Source organism: Rutilus rutilus (genome assembly GCF_951802725.1).
Source record: "Rutilus rutilus genome assembly, chromosome: 21".
In the NCBI taxonomy this organism is placed as follows: Eukaryota; Metazoa; Chordata; class Actinopteri; order Cypriniformes; family Leuciscidae; genus Rutilus; species Rutilus rutilus.
In genome coordinates this window covers 20,220,198-20,238,615 of record NC_140226.1, presented here as the reverse complement: position 1 = coordinate 20,238,615, position 18,418 = coordinate 20,220,198, and the positions used below count along the sequence as shown (strand labels likewise).

At 36.9% G+C, this 18,418-nt stretch overlaps 2 protein-coding genes across 2 annotated transcripts; both read left to right on the top strand.

Moving 5' to 3' along the window:
- The first annotated feature begins 511 nt into the window (after window positions 1-511).
- LOC311280908 (uncharacterized protein) lies at window positions 512-2,540 on the top strand. Its single transcript, XM_084393433.1, has 2 exons — window positions 512-822; window positions 1,333-2,540. The coding sequence occupies exons 1-2, from the start codon at window positions 772-774 to the stop codon at window positions 1,651-1,653; spliced, it is 372 nt and encodes a 123-aa protein (XP_084249559.1). The 5' UTR covers window positions 512-771; the 3' UTR covers window positions 1,654-2,540.
- A 251-nt stretch (window positions 2,541-2,791) lies between these two features.
- On the top strand, window positions 2,792-18,241 carry LOC311281195 (cytospin-A). The gene is made up of 12 exons (XM_084393969.1): window positions 2,792-3,094; window positions 4,865-4,925; window positions 6,085-6,447; window positions 7,582-7,655; window positions 12,942-13,321; window positions 14,468-14,555; window positions 14,638-14,695; window positions 14,832-14,910; window positions 15,017-15,122; window positions 16,367-16,483; window positions 16,571-16,630; window positions 17,110-18,241. The coding sequence occupies exons 2-12, from the start codon at window positions 4,886-4,888 to the stop codon at window positions 17,197-17,199; spliced, it is 1,455 nt and encodes a 484-aa protein (XP_084250095.1). The 5' UTR covers window positions 2,792-3,094; window positions 4,865-4,885; the 3' UTR covers window positions 17,200-18,241.
- The last annotated feature ends 177 nt before the right edge of the window (window positions 18,242-18,418 follow it).

Below are 18,418 nucleotides of genomic sequence, written 5' to 3'. Positions count from 1 at the left end.
CCCTGTTTATTATGTTCTCTACCCTGAGGCAAAACTCCAGACAGGTTCTTTTTGCAGAGTGTAGCAACAAACAGATATTTAACTAGGTGAATAAGCAAGACAAAATGGTGGCAGACACTGCTACACCATACTGTTTTTGTTTGTCGAACCATTCAAAAGTTTGGGGTCAGTAAGAAATTTAAACTTGTATTAATCATGCATTAAATGTACAAAAAGTACATTGTTACAAAAGATTTATATTTTAAATAAATGCTGTTAAATGTGAATGGGTTTACTGGATTTTTGATCAAATAATTTGTAAAAAAAACTTTTTTTTAAAGACTTTCAAAAACCAGATCTGACCCCAGACTTTTTAACAGTTGTGTAAATTCACTTTAATTAATGTCTTTTTTTTTTCGTTCTGATAACTGGGTCGCCTCTGACCTGTGTCAGTAGACTTTATAGCCCTTTCCGGCTTTACGCGTGCCAAGCTTCACAAGGATGTCCTTCACAACAACTTAACCTCGCATCCTATACTGTCGCAGCTGTCGTCATCGCTAGCATGTCTAAGTGTTTGCTAGCCTCTTTTGTTAATCTCATTGAGAGACAGACAGACAGATGGGGACTGTCTATATAAGCTACGATCACAGGAAGACGTGATAGACGTGCACTCCTACCTGAGTGAGCTCTATCCTCTGTGAAGACTCCCTGTCAGAAAGGAAAGAAACAAGGAACCAGTGGAAGAAGTAGTCCTGCTCACAAACAGCTCCGAGGCCTGGTGACAAACTTGACATGTTTTTTGGTCTCCCACGTCCTATTTCAGGATACATTCGCTACTTGCAGGTTAGTAAAATAATCTGTCCAGATGTGCATGTTATGGATAAAAAACTGAATAGCTAAACAGTCTAAATGAATCATCTGTAGATGTTTATAGTTTTGTATATGTATTTACACCTGAACTGGGGCAGAACTCCAGTGCTAAACATAAAGCTGATTGGACGTTGATGTAATGGATGAATACTTGTTTTATATCATTCAAGAATTTTTATAACATTCCACATGGTGTGATTTCAATCACTATAATCTTAAATTAAGCATTAAATCTGCAATTATTACATTAGAGAACTGTTTGATCTAATTATAATCCATTTGTGTGACAATCCGGTCGTTATAGAATTATTATGATTTACAAGTGTACTTGGCCATTGTTCAAACATTTAATGTTTCACAGCCAAAAGAAAAGAGTCATCATTCAGTCATGCAGGCTGAGGTGTTCCTAATTAAATGTGACCTGAAATGTAATGTTTGTCAGGTCATCACACAATGTAACCATGTGTTTGCACTCTCTTTCAGACGTCAGCAGTGCAGACTGTGATCTACAGGGCTCACGATCTTGTAGTGCCGAGGTTGGCTGTTGTTCTGGGTGCTTTGGGGTTTGCAATGTCCGGATACAGCTCTCGCCAACTCACTATTCACCACCGACCCTCCACTCGCATCCTTCATTGGATGTCCAAGCCCGCCACTAATGTTGAGAGTCCAGGATCCCCATCAGCCCGAGCCCGTCTGGCTCCTGCCAAGCCTGCCATGGAATCCATCAAAAAAGATGAAGAGGATCAACCAATCAAAACCACAGGTGGCATCGAGCAGCCTGTGAAGACACCAACTGCCGCATAAAGAACCAACTTTAGCCATACAAGGTCTTACTGTGTAAGATGGAGCATTAGTCAATAATTTAGTCAGTAGTGGAATGTGCCTTTGTACAAGAAAGCCAGTTTGCCCTGATTAGTTTGTGTTTATTTATGAGGTCGGCCACAGTTGCTCAAATGATTCAGCAGATCTGTATTAATGACCAACTGTTGGTCATACATTGAATTGACATGTTTGTGAAAATTACTTGAATTTTTTTAATCTGTTTAAAAATACAGGCATATGGTTTGATGATGTCATGCTTAGGCGCTGTCACTGGTCGAGCGACATTGTGAACTCAACTCAATTTTAATATGCTGAATCAAGCCCACATGCTAGGCATAATTTACACGTCTGTCAGTGACATCCTGATGACTGGTCTTAGAAATGTATTTACAGTAACAATATCACCCACTATGAGTGGGATGTTTCCTAAGCTAAATCATTTCCTGAAGATTATTTCACTGAGTTTATTTACTAGGGCTTGTTTAATGAGATGTAAACGTATGTAGACTGTGAATGAGCTAGAAGCTGATTAACCTGTTCTACGCACTTACAGAGAGAATATGGCATTAAAAACAGTCCTGTATATTAAACTATGCAGACAACTGGAGGATTGTTCTGATATGTTTTGTATTTATAATGTTTTTAAATGCTTATTTTAGTTTTTATATGGCTGCAGTCCTGATAACTGTCTATCTTATAAACAGGAAATGCAAACTATTGTGTAAATTTAGCTGTGTATGGATTTACATTTTATGCAAATAAAGAACTAACTTAATTTTTCTTAGCCTTTTTATTTAAAAGCCTTTGACTTTTAGATAGTTTTTATTTTGTGATAAATAAATAAAAAGCATCAATAAATCACTTAACCGTATTGCCTTGCAGTCATTACAGTATTACAGTAGATCAAATAAGCTAAACAACAATATTAACCACCTTCTGTTGCTCAGTGCTCAAGTCTTTAAATTAGGATCAGGTCAGAGGTTATGGTGAACTGACAGACTGCCTGTAGTATTCGTTAATCTATATAAATCACACCACAAAGGAGCACAAACCCTTAATAACGATGATGTTAATGAGGGAATGTACTCGCACGTGACTCCTGGTGAAAAGTAACTCGGTCACTTGGAGGGTGTTAACACAGGAGTTGTTTATTTGTGAGTTGTCGCTCCTTAAAAAGCTGAGGACAGTCAGGTCATAATGCTTTAGATCTAGTTCACGCTGTTTTCAGTAGTAGTAGCTACTGCTCAGTCCTCGTGAGGGGGCAAAAGGACCGTTTTTAACCGTGCTTCAGAGTTCATACCCACATCCTGCATTCTCTGCTCATGATCCGCTCCCGTCCGTGTCCGTGAAGAGGTGCGACTCCACTAGCGACAGCATGTAAAACTTCCCCGTCAGTCCCGGTGAACACAAGACCTTCAATAAGGTGTGTAACATAAACGATTCGTTATTATGGTTTTCTTTATCGTTTAGGTGTTTTATATTTTATTAATTCATATAAGTATGATTTGCGGTCCTTTTCTCCAGATGGTGATGCTCGCTGTCCGTGTAATATATGTTATTTTCTTGTTTTATTGTCTTGGTTTACAGATGTTATTGATAGACTTTATTCTCTTGGTTTAAAGTTGCTTGTTCGTTAAACTTGAAGTAGGAGAGGCCGCAGATTGTTGTAACACTGGGTGGCAAGTTAACAGTTTTAACCCATTAGAATTTATCAAAAAGGTAAACTGATGATTGATTAATGTTTTCTTTCTCTTTTTGTTATAAAATACAACCATATTAATTAGACTACAAAATATTAGATATTAAAAACAATGTACGTTATTATTGTTGTTAGTAGCCTAGTATTACTATTAATAAATCGTCTTAATTTATGTAGCCTAAAGTTTTTTTGTGAACAAATGGTCGCAAATATATTTCCATGTTTTGGTTGTCACTGACTGCTAAGTTCAGAATCCTTCATTGTTCACCTTAGATTGAATGGCTATAAAAAGTCATTATGCAAACAATACAATTTACTTTACCTGTTGAACATTGTTGGATGCTGTTCTTTAGAGACCAATCAAAATGTGCCATTTATTAGTAGTCCTGATATTATATGACAATATTTACTCGCTTAAGTAAATTTTATATTCTCTATGCTTTTTTCATTATTATTATTATTACATTGAAACCAAATGTCTTACAACAATCCATGGTGTTCCCTAATTATTTGTTCTACCTCTTTTATTTAGCAAGTGATGTCAATAGGCTTTTGCATTTTCATGCAAACTTTACCACAAACCTCATTCAAATCGCTCTACATGTTGTTGGAGAGCTTTCTGAATATCTCAGAGACCTGGAAGAGGAGTATGAGTGGAGATACTAATGTACAATCTTGTTATATCTTTTGAGTTTTTGTTACGAATGTGCCGGCACCACTGTTATTTGGATATTGAATAAAGAGTGCATGGGACATAGAACACGTGTGTGAGAATGGTTGCTAAAGAAAAGGGTAACACTTTATTTCGATGGTCTACTTTAGACATTCTACTAACTAGGCCTATTTAAGTAACTACATGTCAACTGCCAGTCAATTAGAGTATTAATAGACTGTCTGCTTAACAATATCAGCTAACACTTTATTTTGATGCTCCCCAACAGACATTCTACTGACTATAATAAGTAACTTTGTTTTGTAACTACATCAGGGTTACCAAGTCTTGGGGTTTTCCCGCAGAATTGGACTACTTTTAAACAAGTTGATTTTTTAACCCCCCTTGGGTTAAAGGTTTATTAAACTGAAATGCTTGTATTGAGAATGAGATATTTTAGCCATTTTACATTCTAACAACTATACAACTGTGCTAGCTGATTGATTATGGCATTGGTCTTCTTTATGAAAACATGATGTTTATGATTACATATTGTGGGAGTGGCATATTTTGAGTTTTGATATTTGGGATAGGGTCAGTTGGCTAATTTAAGGTTACTTTTGATTGGCCATTGGACTATTTTTGTTACGCAGACCTGGGCAACCCTTAACATACTAACCCGAATATCTAACCCTAACCTAACAGTCTACTAATACTTAGTTAGTTAGTTGACATGTAGTTGCAAAGTTACGTAAGTAGAATGTCTAAAGTGGACCATTGAAATAAAGTGTAACCAAGAAAGAAATTTATGTGTATAATGAATTTTTTGACTCATTCACTAGACTGAAAAAGCTGTTGGTAACATGGGGAATAACTCTGGAAAAGAACGACATGGATCTTCAGGTAACTAGCTTTTGACAACAAACATACACACACACACACACATATTTGAATTTCCTGGTGTATTAGATGTGTTATTGAGATCTGAGACAATAACCCTATAGGGGCAAGGACCAAGAGGCATTTTTCACAAGAGATAAAATAACAGCATGCAGAGACAGAGAGATATAAAAACAAAAAATAAAGCAATACAGAAAAGAGTGCTGTGTAAAGCGTAGTTTCTAGGCATGATGTGACTGTCCAATATTATGAAAGAAAGAACTGCAGGACAGTTATTAAATATATTAGAGAGCGAGTCATTATTGGCATACTGTATTGTACATTCTTCCCTGTTATTGGTGGTGTCCAGAGCCCTCAGACTTACTGAATCAGCAAACCTTTCCCACCCAAGGAGACGACAAAGCCTTTTTAATGAAGAACACCCACTCACACACATTCAATCTAATCTGCTCCTGTTGGTTTGTATTCAGAAAAAGCAAATAATGAAATCTGCCTATTTTAGAAAACTAAAAATCTTCCTAAATGATTAATTCACATAAAAATGAATGCTCACATACTCAAGACGTTTCAAAACGGTATATTCACTTTTGTACATGGAGCACTTTGAATAGTGTGCTGGTTCCTCTAATAATAATGTACCAAAGAGAATGTAAAAGCACCATTAAAGTGTTATAAACCTAGTCCATATGACTTGTGCACTATATGTCCCAAGTATTCTGAAGCTTTTTGTGAAGAATTGACAACAATCTAAGTTGATATTTGCCAACATTTTCAAATTAAGGTAATAAATGTATTTCTTTTTTATTTAATTTATTATTTAAAAATACATTTATTTATTTTTTAATTCTTGAATCTTTCTTTTAATGGATCTTTAGATATATTTTGCTAGAAAACAAGAAAAGAAAAAAGTGAAAAAAAACACAGTAATAGTAGTGTAATTTATCAAAATAAAGAGACAAAAATCTATACTTGGTAGTCAAATCTGCACTGTATATGGTAGTCACATAATTGAAATCATGAATATTAACCACATTCTGAACATCCCATGAATAACGGAAATAAAGTTTCATTACTGTGACAGACTAATCTATGCACACAAGTTATTATGTCAGGTAATGTTTTATTACAGTATTCTGAGAGCTCCACCTCTGTCTCTCTGCAGGCACTGCTGTGGACATGTATGAAACACCTCCCGCCTCGCCATATAGTCTTGTTTCTACTTGGTCACCAACGTCTCAGCTGGTGTCCATTTCCAACTGCACAAGCACAGCCACCCCAGAAACGACTCAAGATGCTCTCAGTCCGCCACTCATCTCCACCAATCAGAATGATTCACTTTTGGACTGCAGGACAGGGCCTGCGAAAGAGACTGAGGAATGTGAGATGACAGAAGAACCTAGTCTGTTATCTCATCCGTCGTGTGTGTGTGTGCATGGAGACACAGAAGTGGACGCAAAACTCCTCCAGGAGTGTTTGAACACACTGCAGCTCAACAACACTGAAGAATCTACACACATTCTGAATGGTGAGTCAGACAGTCATGTTATGTACACTGATTCATTCATACATTAGAGCATGCATATAATTAAATGAACTGCAAACATTTTTAGGTCCGCACACAGTATTAGGAAAGTTACTCTTAAAAAGCAATTGTATTACCCATAATCCATATCAACCTCGACCAGTTGAACAATACAAGGATAGATATGAAACTGCCCTATTAATTCTTTCAAATAAATTACATTTATTTATTTATTGGGAGAAGGTTAAATTAAAAACATAAATTTTTAATATTAGATGTTTAATTTTTATGTTAAATCCACTATTGTGTTATATAGAATTGTTCTATAGTTTATACAATATGTAATCCAATTACATCAGAAGTAACTAATTAAATTACAGAAAAAGAGTAATAGTTTACTTTTTCAAGGGAAAAGTAATTAAATTACAGTAATTAATTACTTGTAGTAATGTATTACACCCAACACTCTCCGCATATAATAATACATTATATCAAAGTATTATATAAATCTGTGGGTCTCAAATGGTGTTGCTGGTATGTTCTTATCATGGACAGCAGGGAGGACAAAAAATGCAAATAATAAAATGTAGTTAACCGTATAAGCATGTGTATTTATACTGGCTTACTTAAAAAAAATGAAAAACTCATATTCGCCAATCTTTCATTGTTAAACTCACTTCGCCAACATGGATTGGTTGCATGACATTCTTGAAAACCACGAACAAAACTGTGAAAGGTAAAAGAAAGTATAACCCACAGTACATTAAAAAACAGTATTTATTTATTTATTCATTCATTCAACTTTTTATTCATTAATTTGTTCATTTTCATTTGTCATTTTGGGTTGCCACTTGTCCTGAATCTGGGTCCTGAAGAAAACCTCTGATACCCTTATAGATTTTAATTCATTAAATGTTTATTGAACATTTGTATAACTTTTATCATATTGCTGTTGCTGTGGTTTTATAAAAACAATAAGCCGTTCGAGGTCATGCATTGCAGTGATTTTACCACTGCTGTAAACCTAAAGTAACACGCTTCCTTTAGTGTGTTATTGCTTTATTATGTTCTTAGCAAATAGCTGTATTATTTATAATTTGATAAATATTTAGAATCACATTTTTGTATGTTTTTCAGATCTGTTACAAGGTTTTCTGGTGGAGAGAGAGAAGATGAAGGAGGAATTGAGAAGTTGTAAGGAAAAGATTCAGGTGAATCACACTTGCTTCTTTTTGTACCATCCATGTCCTCTCAGTTTTTGCTTGACACTTTGGTTTCTAAAATTCCCTCTTTTGAAGACAGGAAAATGCAACAGGAAGTAACGTTGTTCCCAGAGGGGCAGGTCAGGGAGGGTTTGATAACAGCCTGTCAACTTCAGCAAAGGCTTAGGGGACATGCAATCCTACAAATGACTCCCTTCCTGTCTTAGCTGAGGAATGGACATTGTTTTTGTGAGTGGTTTGTGTTATGGTTCTGCTAACATGGTCCTAATCTGGTAGTCTCAAGGAATCAGATAAAATTAAATCTATTTTTGACAGGAAGGAGAAGAGGAAGGCAGGAAAGGGCAGAGAAGAAAAAAAGAAGACTTGCATTGATTTCTGAATAGATTGATTTAGCATTGATCTATAGCATTAATATGAAACAAAGAGAATGTTTAATAGTTAGTTATAGCAACATTTCAAAAACAGAACGGTTCTCTGGTCACAAGCAGCTATACAGGGTGTCAGGCCTGAAGAAGTAGGAGTGTTTGAGACACAGATGGAAACAGGGAGTGAACAAGACATAATGAGGGGGATGTGGGGAATTCTGTTCAGCTCCTGCAAGAACAAAACTTTTTTGTTTGGCCCCTCTGACAATAGAAGTCAGCATGTAACGACTCACTGACCAAACAACAGAGTGAGTGTGTTCCTCCCCAGCCGTCATTGAGTGCACATATCTTTAAAATGCAACTAACTACTACATGCACTTGAGTTGTGACTAAAGCAGTAACTGATCTTTAACTACAGTTCTTTTTTTAATGGAATAATGCAGTGTTTAATATACATTATTTATCAGTGTTCAACATAATCTTTTTCATTAATGTGCCATCATAATCTTTAATTAACTTTCCCTCTCCCTTGGAAAGACATCTCTTCTCTGATGACATTCACCGGCATGAGGGTGGGACAATAATCCATCCCTTCCAGAAACCTGTCACTCACATAAGATCACAGCAATTATCCAACCAACGATCCAAAAAAAAAATCTTGTTCTAGAAGCCACTGACATACGTCACAATAAGGAAAGTCAGTCGCAATTTTCTGTTCATTTTTACTTTAAAAAGTCATATTGACGCTAGTCTGAAATCTAACGGACCTTGATAATGCAACGCTCCGTCTTAAATCATGTACTGTCTGAGTGAGTAGGCACTACACTTGAATTTGAACTTACTTCCCAACTGTTAAAAAAGGTGCGTTCTATATATAGTATGAATGTGTGTAGTATGAATGTAATCCGGACGTACTACATCCGCCTTGTTGTCATTATCATGTGACCTACCAGCGTCAGTTGCGTTCCTTCAGTTCCTTCATCTCCATTCATAAATCCTCTCCCGTGGCCTCATGGGATTGTAAAGTGTTCATTGAATGCACACTTCAGACTCTTGCCGGAAGTAGTAGGTCATCCAGGGACTTTTCGCCTACTGTTTTTCGAATACAATGTATTCTGACGTACTACTCTGCTTGCGTACTGTTTTCCGCATACTATATAGTAGGGAAGTATTTGATTTCGGACGCAACGTCTTTCCATCATGCAATGTGTATAAAATCTTGGTTACACATTGTAATGTTCGTCATGTATACTTGAAACATATGAAAACTGTATCTCAACTACGTATAAAAAGCTGTACGACATAACTGCACATGTACATTTACTCAATGACTCTATCGCACATTACCACACAACTTTCACATTAACTCATAAGATCTACAAGTCACTCTTTGTAATGTTCCCAGTTTCATTTTGACCCGAACAAGCTCTCTCTGCCCCACTGGACATTGCAGAAATGTTAAATTTGGTGTTTTAACAATGACTGTACTCAGGGAGCACAAAATCTGTGTGTGGGTGTGTGTAAGAGTGAAACCATAACTATGGATGGAGCAACCCACCACCACTCATCATACACACACACACACACACACACACACGTTATGAACATAAGAAACTGGCGGATCAGTTCCAGATGGACTGCTCTGAATGCAGGAGTCACACGCTGGATTTGGGTTTGGCTGGAAAATCTTTACACAGTGTATTAGGCCATTGTGTTAGGCGCACTTGTCTGTGGGCACTTTTCTGTGCGTGTATTACTGAGTGTAGTGATTATGTAGTGTGCAAGGGGTTGTCAAGTAGGGTGATAGAGTCACACTCTACCCACCCCCACACACACTGTGCGAAGCCCAAAAAGAGCAACAACTTCTTTTCATCTGAGATGGGTGTGATACTTCCTTAGAAATCCCACTGAGTCAATGAGCTGATGTATAAAACATCACCACTGTCCAGAGAGAGAGAGGTGGGGTCATTTTCTGTTGTGCCTGGATGCCTGGAATCCACACTCACAATCCTAATGGTGAGTGTGAGCAGAGAGAGAAAGACAGAATTTAATGACTTTAACAAGGTTGGGTGATTGCCAACATGTGTTAATGCGGTTTCATTTAGTCCTTATCCATCAATAAAATTAAGTATCCTTTTAGAACAAATGCTTCAGGATTTAAACAGGCTAATAGGAAAAGGAAAATCTCTCCTGTGACAGAAAAGTCTTGTTTTGTTTAAGGCTGGAGTTTTGAAACACAACTTTTGCCCAGATATTTGCCATGATTTACAGTCTGGAATAGTTGCTGAAAGTCAGAGGCAGTCTGCAGATTTTGGCCAGTTGGAGTTGACAGATTTCACAGAAAATTGCGTAGTGTATGATGGGCACAGACTATTTTTAGCTTCAGATTCTGATTCCGTCCAACCGTAGGATATTTTGAGCTAATTTTAGAACACATTTTGTTTTCAATTGTCACGTGTCTCCTAGCAATGAGGCACATGTTTCTGTGTGAGTTTGTTGTGTTCTGAACCACCTAATAGTCTGATGAAGTGTGTGATCCTCAGTCTTTAAGTGTATGATGCCTATAGAGTTTTAAAATCTGTTTAGATAGTGTGTTTCACAAGGTTTCACAAAGTGTGCTGTCAACAATTGGCAATTGTGCTTTGTCGGTTTAAAGTTTAAAATGATTTTCACATTTCAGACAGCATAGAAATACCTAAATACCCTCCAATGCATGTGTTTCAATATCAGATCTCATGTGTGTGTCGGAGGAAGTCTTGCTATAATCAGCTCCAGCTGGGGTCTGGAGGCCTCAGAGTGATGAAGAGGGTCCTGAGACTTTTCCTGCTCTCTCTCTCTCTCTCTCTCCTCCTACTCTAATTCCATCCTCCTTCATTTGTTTAATCGCAGCTGGGGTCATCAACCTTATTCAGGCTAAGGAACTAACGTCTGACCTATACCAACATACATATAGTGTCATAATGTATTTACATATTTTATGATGCTAACATTGCAATGCCATTAAAATAATCATTATAGAAGTCAGAGTCATGTAATTGAATAACTTTGGTTGAAGATAACATACTGATATATTTGTTTAATGTATTTTCTTTTCTTTTTTCTCCACAAAAATGCTGGATAATCGGCAGGCTTCTACTTGGCCTCATGACTCTTTTTTTTATGTTTCTACATAGTTGTTCTCCACCCTTTCAACTTAATAACTTTTGTCATTTTTTATAATTTCTCGTGAATTTTCCCCTACTCTTGTCCTAAATGACTTTGTCTTGATTCTGCCAGAGAGGAAAAGTGACTTAAATGAACACAAACTACTGACTACTAAAGTTATCAAAGTGAGATAATCATCCTTGTACAATCCTGTACAATAATATAAAGCAGAAAGAAAAAGGTAAAAACAATTAGCAGGCAGAGTGTCAGTCAGTTCTATTGAGAGAGAGACAAGAAATGAAAGAGATGATGAAAGAGAGAAAGAATAGATTTAGATTGTATGTTTTTTTACAAATGTGTTATCATGTCTCGGAATCACTCTTGTATTTCTTGACATCTGACTATTGAGCAATCATTTTATTGCCAGAACATGCTCGGGGCTGCAAGCGGAGTAAGATTCCTGTGTGTGTGTGTGTGTGTGTGTGTGTGTGTCTCTGTTTGTGTGTGTGTGTGTGTGTGTGTGTGTGTGTGTGTGTGTGTGTGTGTGTGTGTGTGTGTGTGTGTGTGTGTGTGTGTGTGTGTGTGTGTGTGTGTGTGTGTGTGTGTGTGTGTGTGTGTGTGTGTAAATATGACACGGCTCTGGACCACTGCATGCAAATAATACAGGACACGTTTTATACCTTTGAAGTAGAATTTGTTGCTGATCTGACCGTCTCAAATTCCTCGGCAGAGCAGAGCGAAGTTTAATGTAAGCATATTGCGTGTGAGTGTGTGTTTAGCAAACAGTGAGAAGTGGACAGCAGCACAGTATGCTCACCATAGCGGTGAGATTCACAACAAACCTTCTGACCTCATAGACTCACAGCTGAATTACAACTCTAGAGGAAATCCAAGAGGAAAACATTAATATCCTCAGTCTACTGCTCTGATCTCGAAACCTCGACATCCTAGTGTATATTTTGTAATCGAGTAATGAAGGAACCTTGAAATATATATGTAAATGTGTGTGTGTGTGTGTATATATATATATACACACACACATACAGTATATCATGTTAATCATATATTTATTTGGCTTCATGTTTCATATGTAGAGACGTTTCTCTCAGTTATTTATGTGCGGAACCTGTGCTGAACTCAGAACGTCGTCATACGGAAGAGCAGGAGTTATGATCACATATTATGATCGACAGCTAGAGCAAATTGACAATACAAGAGTCAAGCACTCTTTAAAGTCTACTCCAGCACATCCCAAAGACTTTGATGATCTGGATCTGGACAATTCATGTGTGAAAATTATTCTTCATGCTCCCTCCAAACCATTCTTTCACAATTTGAGCTTGATGAATCTTGTCATCCTTGTCATCCTGGAATATGACCATGATGTGTCCTACATGGCTGTTTAAGAAATGAAAAGTTACACACTCCATAAATTGGGATTAGAAGAACTATTGCCAAACATATAACATGCTATAAGCTATAAGATCTAGTCATAGACTCATAGAGCATTTGCCTATTTAAATCCAAACTGACTTTTTTACAATATTTTAATTATCTATTAGTCTCTCTCTCTCTCTCTCTCTCTCTCTATATATATATATATATATATATTATATATATATATATATGTGTGTGTGTGTGTGTGTGTGTGTGTGTGTGTGTGTGTGTGTGTGTGTGTGTGTGTGTGTGTGTGTGTGTGTGTGTGTGTGTGTGTGTGTGTGTGTGTGTGTGTGTTTGACTCTACCACTGTTTTCTCCTTCTGTAGGCAGAACGTGAGGAGTGGCAGCAATTCCAGGCTGACCTGAAGGTGGCGCTAGTGGTTTCAGACAGACTGAGGGCAGAATCTGAGGAAGAGCTAAGTTCTTTAAGAGCAACAATGCAGGACATGGGCACACAGCTAGCCGATGCCTTACAGGGTCGCCAGGAGTTCAAAAGTCAATTAGAGAGCCTCAGAGTTGAACTGGAGCAGAGCCAGCAGAAATTGAAGCAGGTCACAGGCAGCCACCAGGGGGCGCCGGTACTGAGGGGCCTAGAGAGACGAGTGGAGGGTTACGAGAAGAGCACTGGACCCGAAGAGCAACTGTGGACAGATGAGATTAAGAGGAAAAGAGAATTTCGCATCTCTGGTACTGCAGAGAGGTCAAGGTTAGTATTATCCAGGGTTCAAAATGTCAAAAAAATATTTGATCAAATAAATGTGAATTATTAAAGTTTAATATAAAGTAAACTGGTTACACTTTACAATAAGGTCCCATTAGTCTTTAGTTAATCTCAATATACCTTTTAGTTGGTTTTCCTCTATATTTTAAATTAGTTCTGGTATGGTGTTTTGATTGTGAATCGCATACTTCCCTACTATATAGTAGGTGAAAAACAGTATGTGACAAAAGAAGTATGTCCGAATTCACAGTAGTCATAAAAGAGTAGGCAAAAAGTACCCGGAAGACCTACTTCTTCCAGCGAGATTCAGAAGTGTGCATATGATGAACACTTTACTATCCCATGAGGCAACGGGAGAGGATTTGTGAATGGCAGTGACGCAACCAAAGTCCCTTTCAAGGACGCGTTGCAACTGACGCTGGTAGGTCACGTGATATGGGCAACATGGCGAGATTACATGCATTCTACAAACATTCATACTATATAGAACATACTTTTTAAGCATTCGTGAAGTAATTACTTATTCAAAATAAGTACCTACTCAAGAGAGTATGCGATTTCGGATGCAGAGTGTTTTTGAAGGAATCTGTTGAGTGAATGATTGAAAGAATTACTCAGTACTCAAACAGATGCTCACTCATCACCACCTACTGATGTAATGATGTAACAGTCACAGAATATATCAGGATCTGACCGAGCTTTGTTGGTGATCTGACTCAAAAGATTCAAGTAAATTCAAAATGAATCAAAAACCTAAATTTTAGCTCTTCAGGCTTTCTTTGAACATGTAGTAGTTTTTAAATCGAGGTAATGGATCTGTCTTGTCTGAACATGTTAGAATGGAGTCGATTCGCCTGAGTGGAATCGATTCACACCTTTGGAATCTACAGTGCTCTCTCTCACTTCCCAACTGAAATAATGAATCAGTTCTGATTCAGTCTTATTCAAGCTTGTCTGTTCATCGAGTGAGTTCCATTCCATTGTGAATCAGTGCGCAGTTCTGTAATGCATGCTGCAGACATATCTTATTTGAGAGCGTTGTTTAGTGATTCTAAATGATTCATTGTTTACAGCCCACAGTCTGTCAAAGAGACCTATGTTACATTCATGGATCATTCCATCATTTTGCAGGAGTCTGTGCAGACTGCCCTCCAATTACCCTGATGTTGTTGTAAATGGTACTTCCCAACCCTCCATGGCTATGACAACAGTAGAAAAAGTAAAACATATTCCCTTTTCTGCTATTTTCAGTTTTTGTATTTTTTGTACTAATACATCTGAAATATTTGCTCACTCCTCAGAGCAAGACTCAAGCAGTAAGTTTAGAGCAACAGGGCAACATGACCAGCTCCATTAAAGGTATCAAAACAGGGGTTTCATTTTCACAATATCCTGTTGATTAGGTTTCATTGAATATTTGTACTTTTGCTAGCATACCAGACTCATACGGACACAAATGATTTATCCTGTGTGCGTGTCTGTGCATGTCTAACAGACAAGAAAGTGGAGAATTCACAACTACAAACATGCAACTCTTCGGGTTTAGATGTGACAAATAAGATCAACAGGACAAGGTGAATCAAACACCATTATCTCTTTTTTCATTACCATTCATTCATGAGAAACACTGGAATGATAGTCAAATAATTGAGAATTGACATCCATCTCCTTTCCCATCAGGACACAGGAGGATTTCCCATCAGGATTCAGGTCGCTGAGGCTTCATGGGAGTTCTAGGCGGAACTCCCTGCTTCGCTGGTGTCAAGGCAGAACTCAGGGATACAAGGTACTGAATTGAACCAAACTAAACGAAATAGCTGACCGATCAAACTTGGCAGTCGGCCACACACCCCCTTGTCTCAGCCTTAGACAGCACAGACCACCCACAGTCCTTTCACTGACCATCTGATGCACATTGTACACACAACTCAAAAGCACTCTCTCAATCTGTAAAGCTCTTGTCTGACTTACATTGGGGTTTTTTTTTTATCAGTCTGCCTGCAAAAAAATAAAGCCTCGGAAGTCATGTTTACAAGTTACTGGGTTGAAACAACAAACACTATGAAGAAAGAAATTGTCACTGGATTTCCTAAAGTGCAATTTTGATTTTCTTTGAGGCTCTTAAAGCAAGACATTAATACATTTATCCAGCAAAATGTATATATTTATATTTAAATTAATATATTCAGCAAGGATGCATTGATTTGATCATAGGTTACAGTAAAGATATTTATAATAATACAAAATATTTCTGTTTCAAGTAAATGCTGTTCTTTAAGAATCTTGTAAATATATCACAGTTTTCATAAAAAATATTAATCAGCACAACTGTTTTCAATATTAAGAAGAAGAAGAAGAAATGATTCTTGAGCACCAAATCTGCATATTAGAATGATTTCTGAAGGATCATGTGACACTGAAGACTGCAGTAATGATGCTCAAAATTCAGCTTTGCCATTACAAAAATAAATTACATTTTAAAATAGATTAAAATGGAAAACAGTTCAATTGTTTTCTATTTTATAATATAAATATAAATAAATAATATAAATATATATGACTGTTTTCACTGTATTTTTGATCAAATACATCCTCGGTGAGCATGACACTTATTTCAAAAATATTTTTGAAAAGTGGTGTATATGTATTTTCCGCCACCTTTTTTAATTGTATTGTGAAACAATAGGGATTTATTATTTTTATTATAGACAGGAATTGTCATCACAGAGTGTGAACATATTTGCTTCTATTGATCTTTTTTTTTTAAGACAGCCACACCATTGTTTAAATAAACTTTTTCTACACAGGTCTATTATTGTGATACACACTATAAAACCAAACAGCATGTAACAAAGACTAAACTAACTGTGGTTGGTCACTTTATATATCAACCACCCAAGTCTCTTCCTGTCTAAGTGGGTGGTTCTTGGCCAGAACAAAGATGCAATAAAATTGTCTAAAATTGTCCTGACTGATGTAAAATGTCTGCCTGTCTCTCTATTATTCTGCTGCCTCCTGTCTTTCCTGCAGAATATTGAGATCACTAATTTCAGCAGTTGCTGGGAGGACGGTTTGGCCTTTTGTGCGATTTACCACAGTTACCTCCCCTCTCACATACCATATGACAAACTCAGTCCAGAGAACAAGGTAATACACACATCTTACAGATGCTTGCATGCAAACATATTAGCAAAAGGGTTGTTATGATGATTTTTATGATGATTTTATCCATAGAAAGAGAACCTGACTCTTGCATTCCAGACTGGAGAAGGCTTTGGAATCTCTGCATCACTGGTGAGATTATTAAGTTTTTATCTAAGCTGTCATATTTAAATTCATAACTTAATCCTATAATTACTCCACCCTGATTCAGCCACCAAACCAATCAACCCAAATGCACAATTAATTAGTTCCAGCTTGAATCAAAAACATTCTGTCAGATATTGATACTGACTTCAGAATATGCAAGACATGAGAATGAAAAACATGTCAGGCAAGATGTGAAAATGACTCATGATTGAGTAGACATGAGAAAGACTCAGATATGATTGATTAGATATGTAATTGACTCAGAAATGAATGGCTGAACGTGATAATTACTCAGAGATGATTGACTGGAAATGTAAATGCCTGGCTGAGTGCATTAACAATCATGGTTGGCCTGATTAAAAAAACGACTCAGACATGATTCATTGGAATAATGCAAACATGAATGTAAACAGGATTTCATGTGGTTGTTCATTTGTGAATAATGTTTCATTGTGGTTCCTCAGACGGTGGAGGAGATGCTAAAAGATGATGCACCGGACTGGCACCGAGTTCTGGAATACGTAGAGAGCATCTACCGACATTTTGAGATGTGAGACTCCGGATATACATGTACTGATCATTTGCACAGTCATCACAAATGCTTTCAAAATTTCAAAATGGCCTCAGAGGGGAGCGCACAACTTTGAACAACCTTAAAGTAGACCTGAAAGTTCATCTTTTGTTGCTGGTTTGTATTTGAGTTTGGCTGGTTAGCATGGCCCGCTAACCCTGCCATGTGTTCTCACTTAATGCAAGCAACAAGTGAATTGCTTGTTTCATTATATTATACTGAAGGGCTCTTAAAAGTGTCAAATGAACTTAAAGTTGGCATGAAACAAAGGTTGCAATAGTGTTTTCTATTGCAGTTATTATGAGTTATTGAGCAATTATTAGATTATGAGTGCACATGAATTAAAAATAAATAAATAAATAATGATGTGCATGGATACAGCATTATACTGCAATATTCCATAAAAATACAAGAATTGTTCTTTCTTGTTGTGCCATTAATCAATCAGCATTTACTGCTCAGTTAATTAATTAGCTCATTATGTGCCTAGAACTGAGAGCCCAAAAAGGAAACAAGCAGGCTGCATACTTGTGTGGGTCCTGCATTCATCCCACTGAGATGAACTGGAATACTATTTGATGTTCTAGTATTATAGACCTCCTGAGCAAAACTCCTAATGAAGAGCGGCGTGTTTGTGTAAGGTTTGTGAGTTTGATGAGGAGTGTCCTGTTTTATTATTGCTGCTTTCTGCCCTCTGTTTGTGTTCATGTGGAATTGCAGGTTTCATCGTCAGTTTCTCTTTTTGCTCTTTTTTTCATTCCGATACAACAAGACATGAACTACGTTGTAAATCACAAATCACAGAAATCATTACTTTTGTATGTGTATTGCCATGTTTTATTCTCTGTGATATTAAAAGTCTGAATAAGGAACAGCTGATTCATTCAGCAGCTGTAATATCATCCTGTTTTGTTGACTTTGAGCCTCAAAACCCACTGATAATCTGACAGCCATTAGCGTTTTGTAGATATTAATGGAAAGTAAGATTCCAAAGACAAGCATTAATAAATAAATATTTTTATTTATACTGTTTGTTTCATTGACCAATGAGGAGTGAGGCTTGGCAAAACTTGAGAGTGATGCTTGTGTAAGTATGTGATGTGATTGAAAATGTGTGTATAATAGGAACATATGAATGAATATTCCTTATTTAAAGTGTGGATGAAAGGGACAGGCATCATCATAAATGGTTAACTGCACTT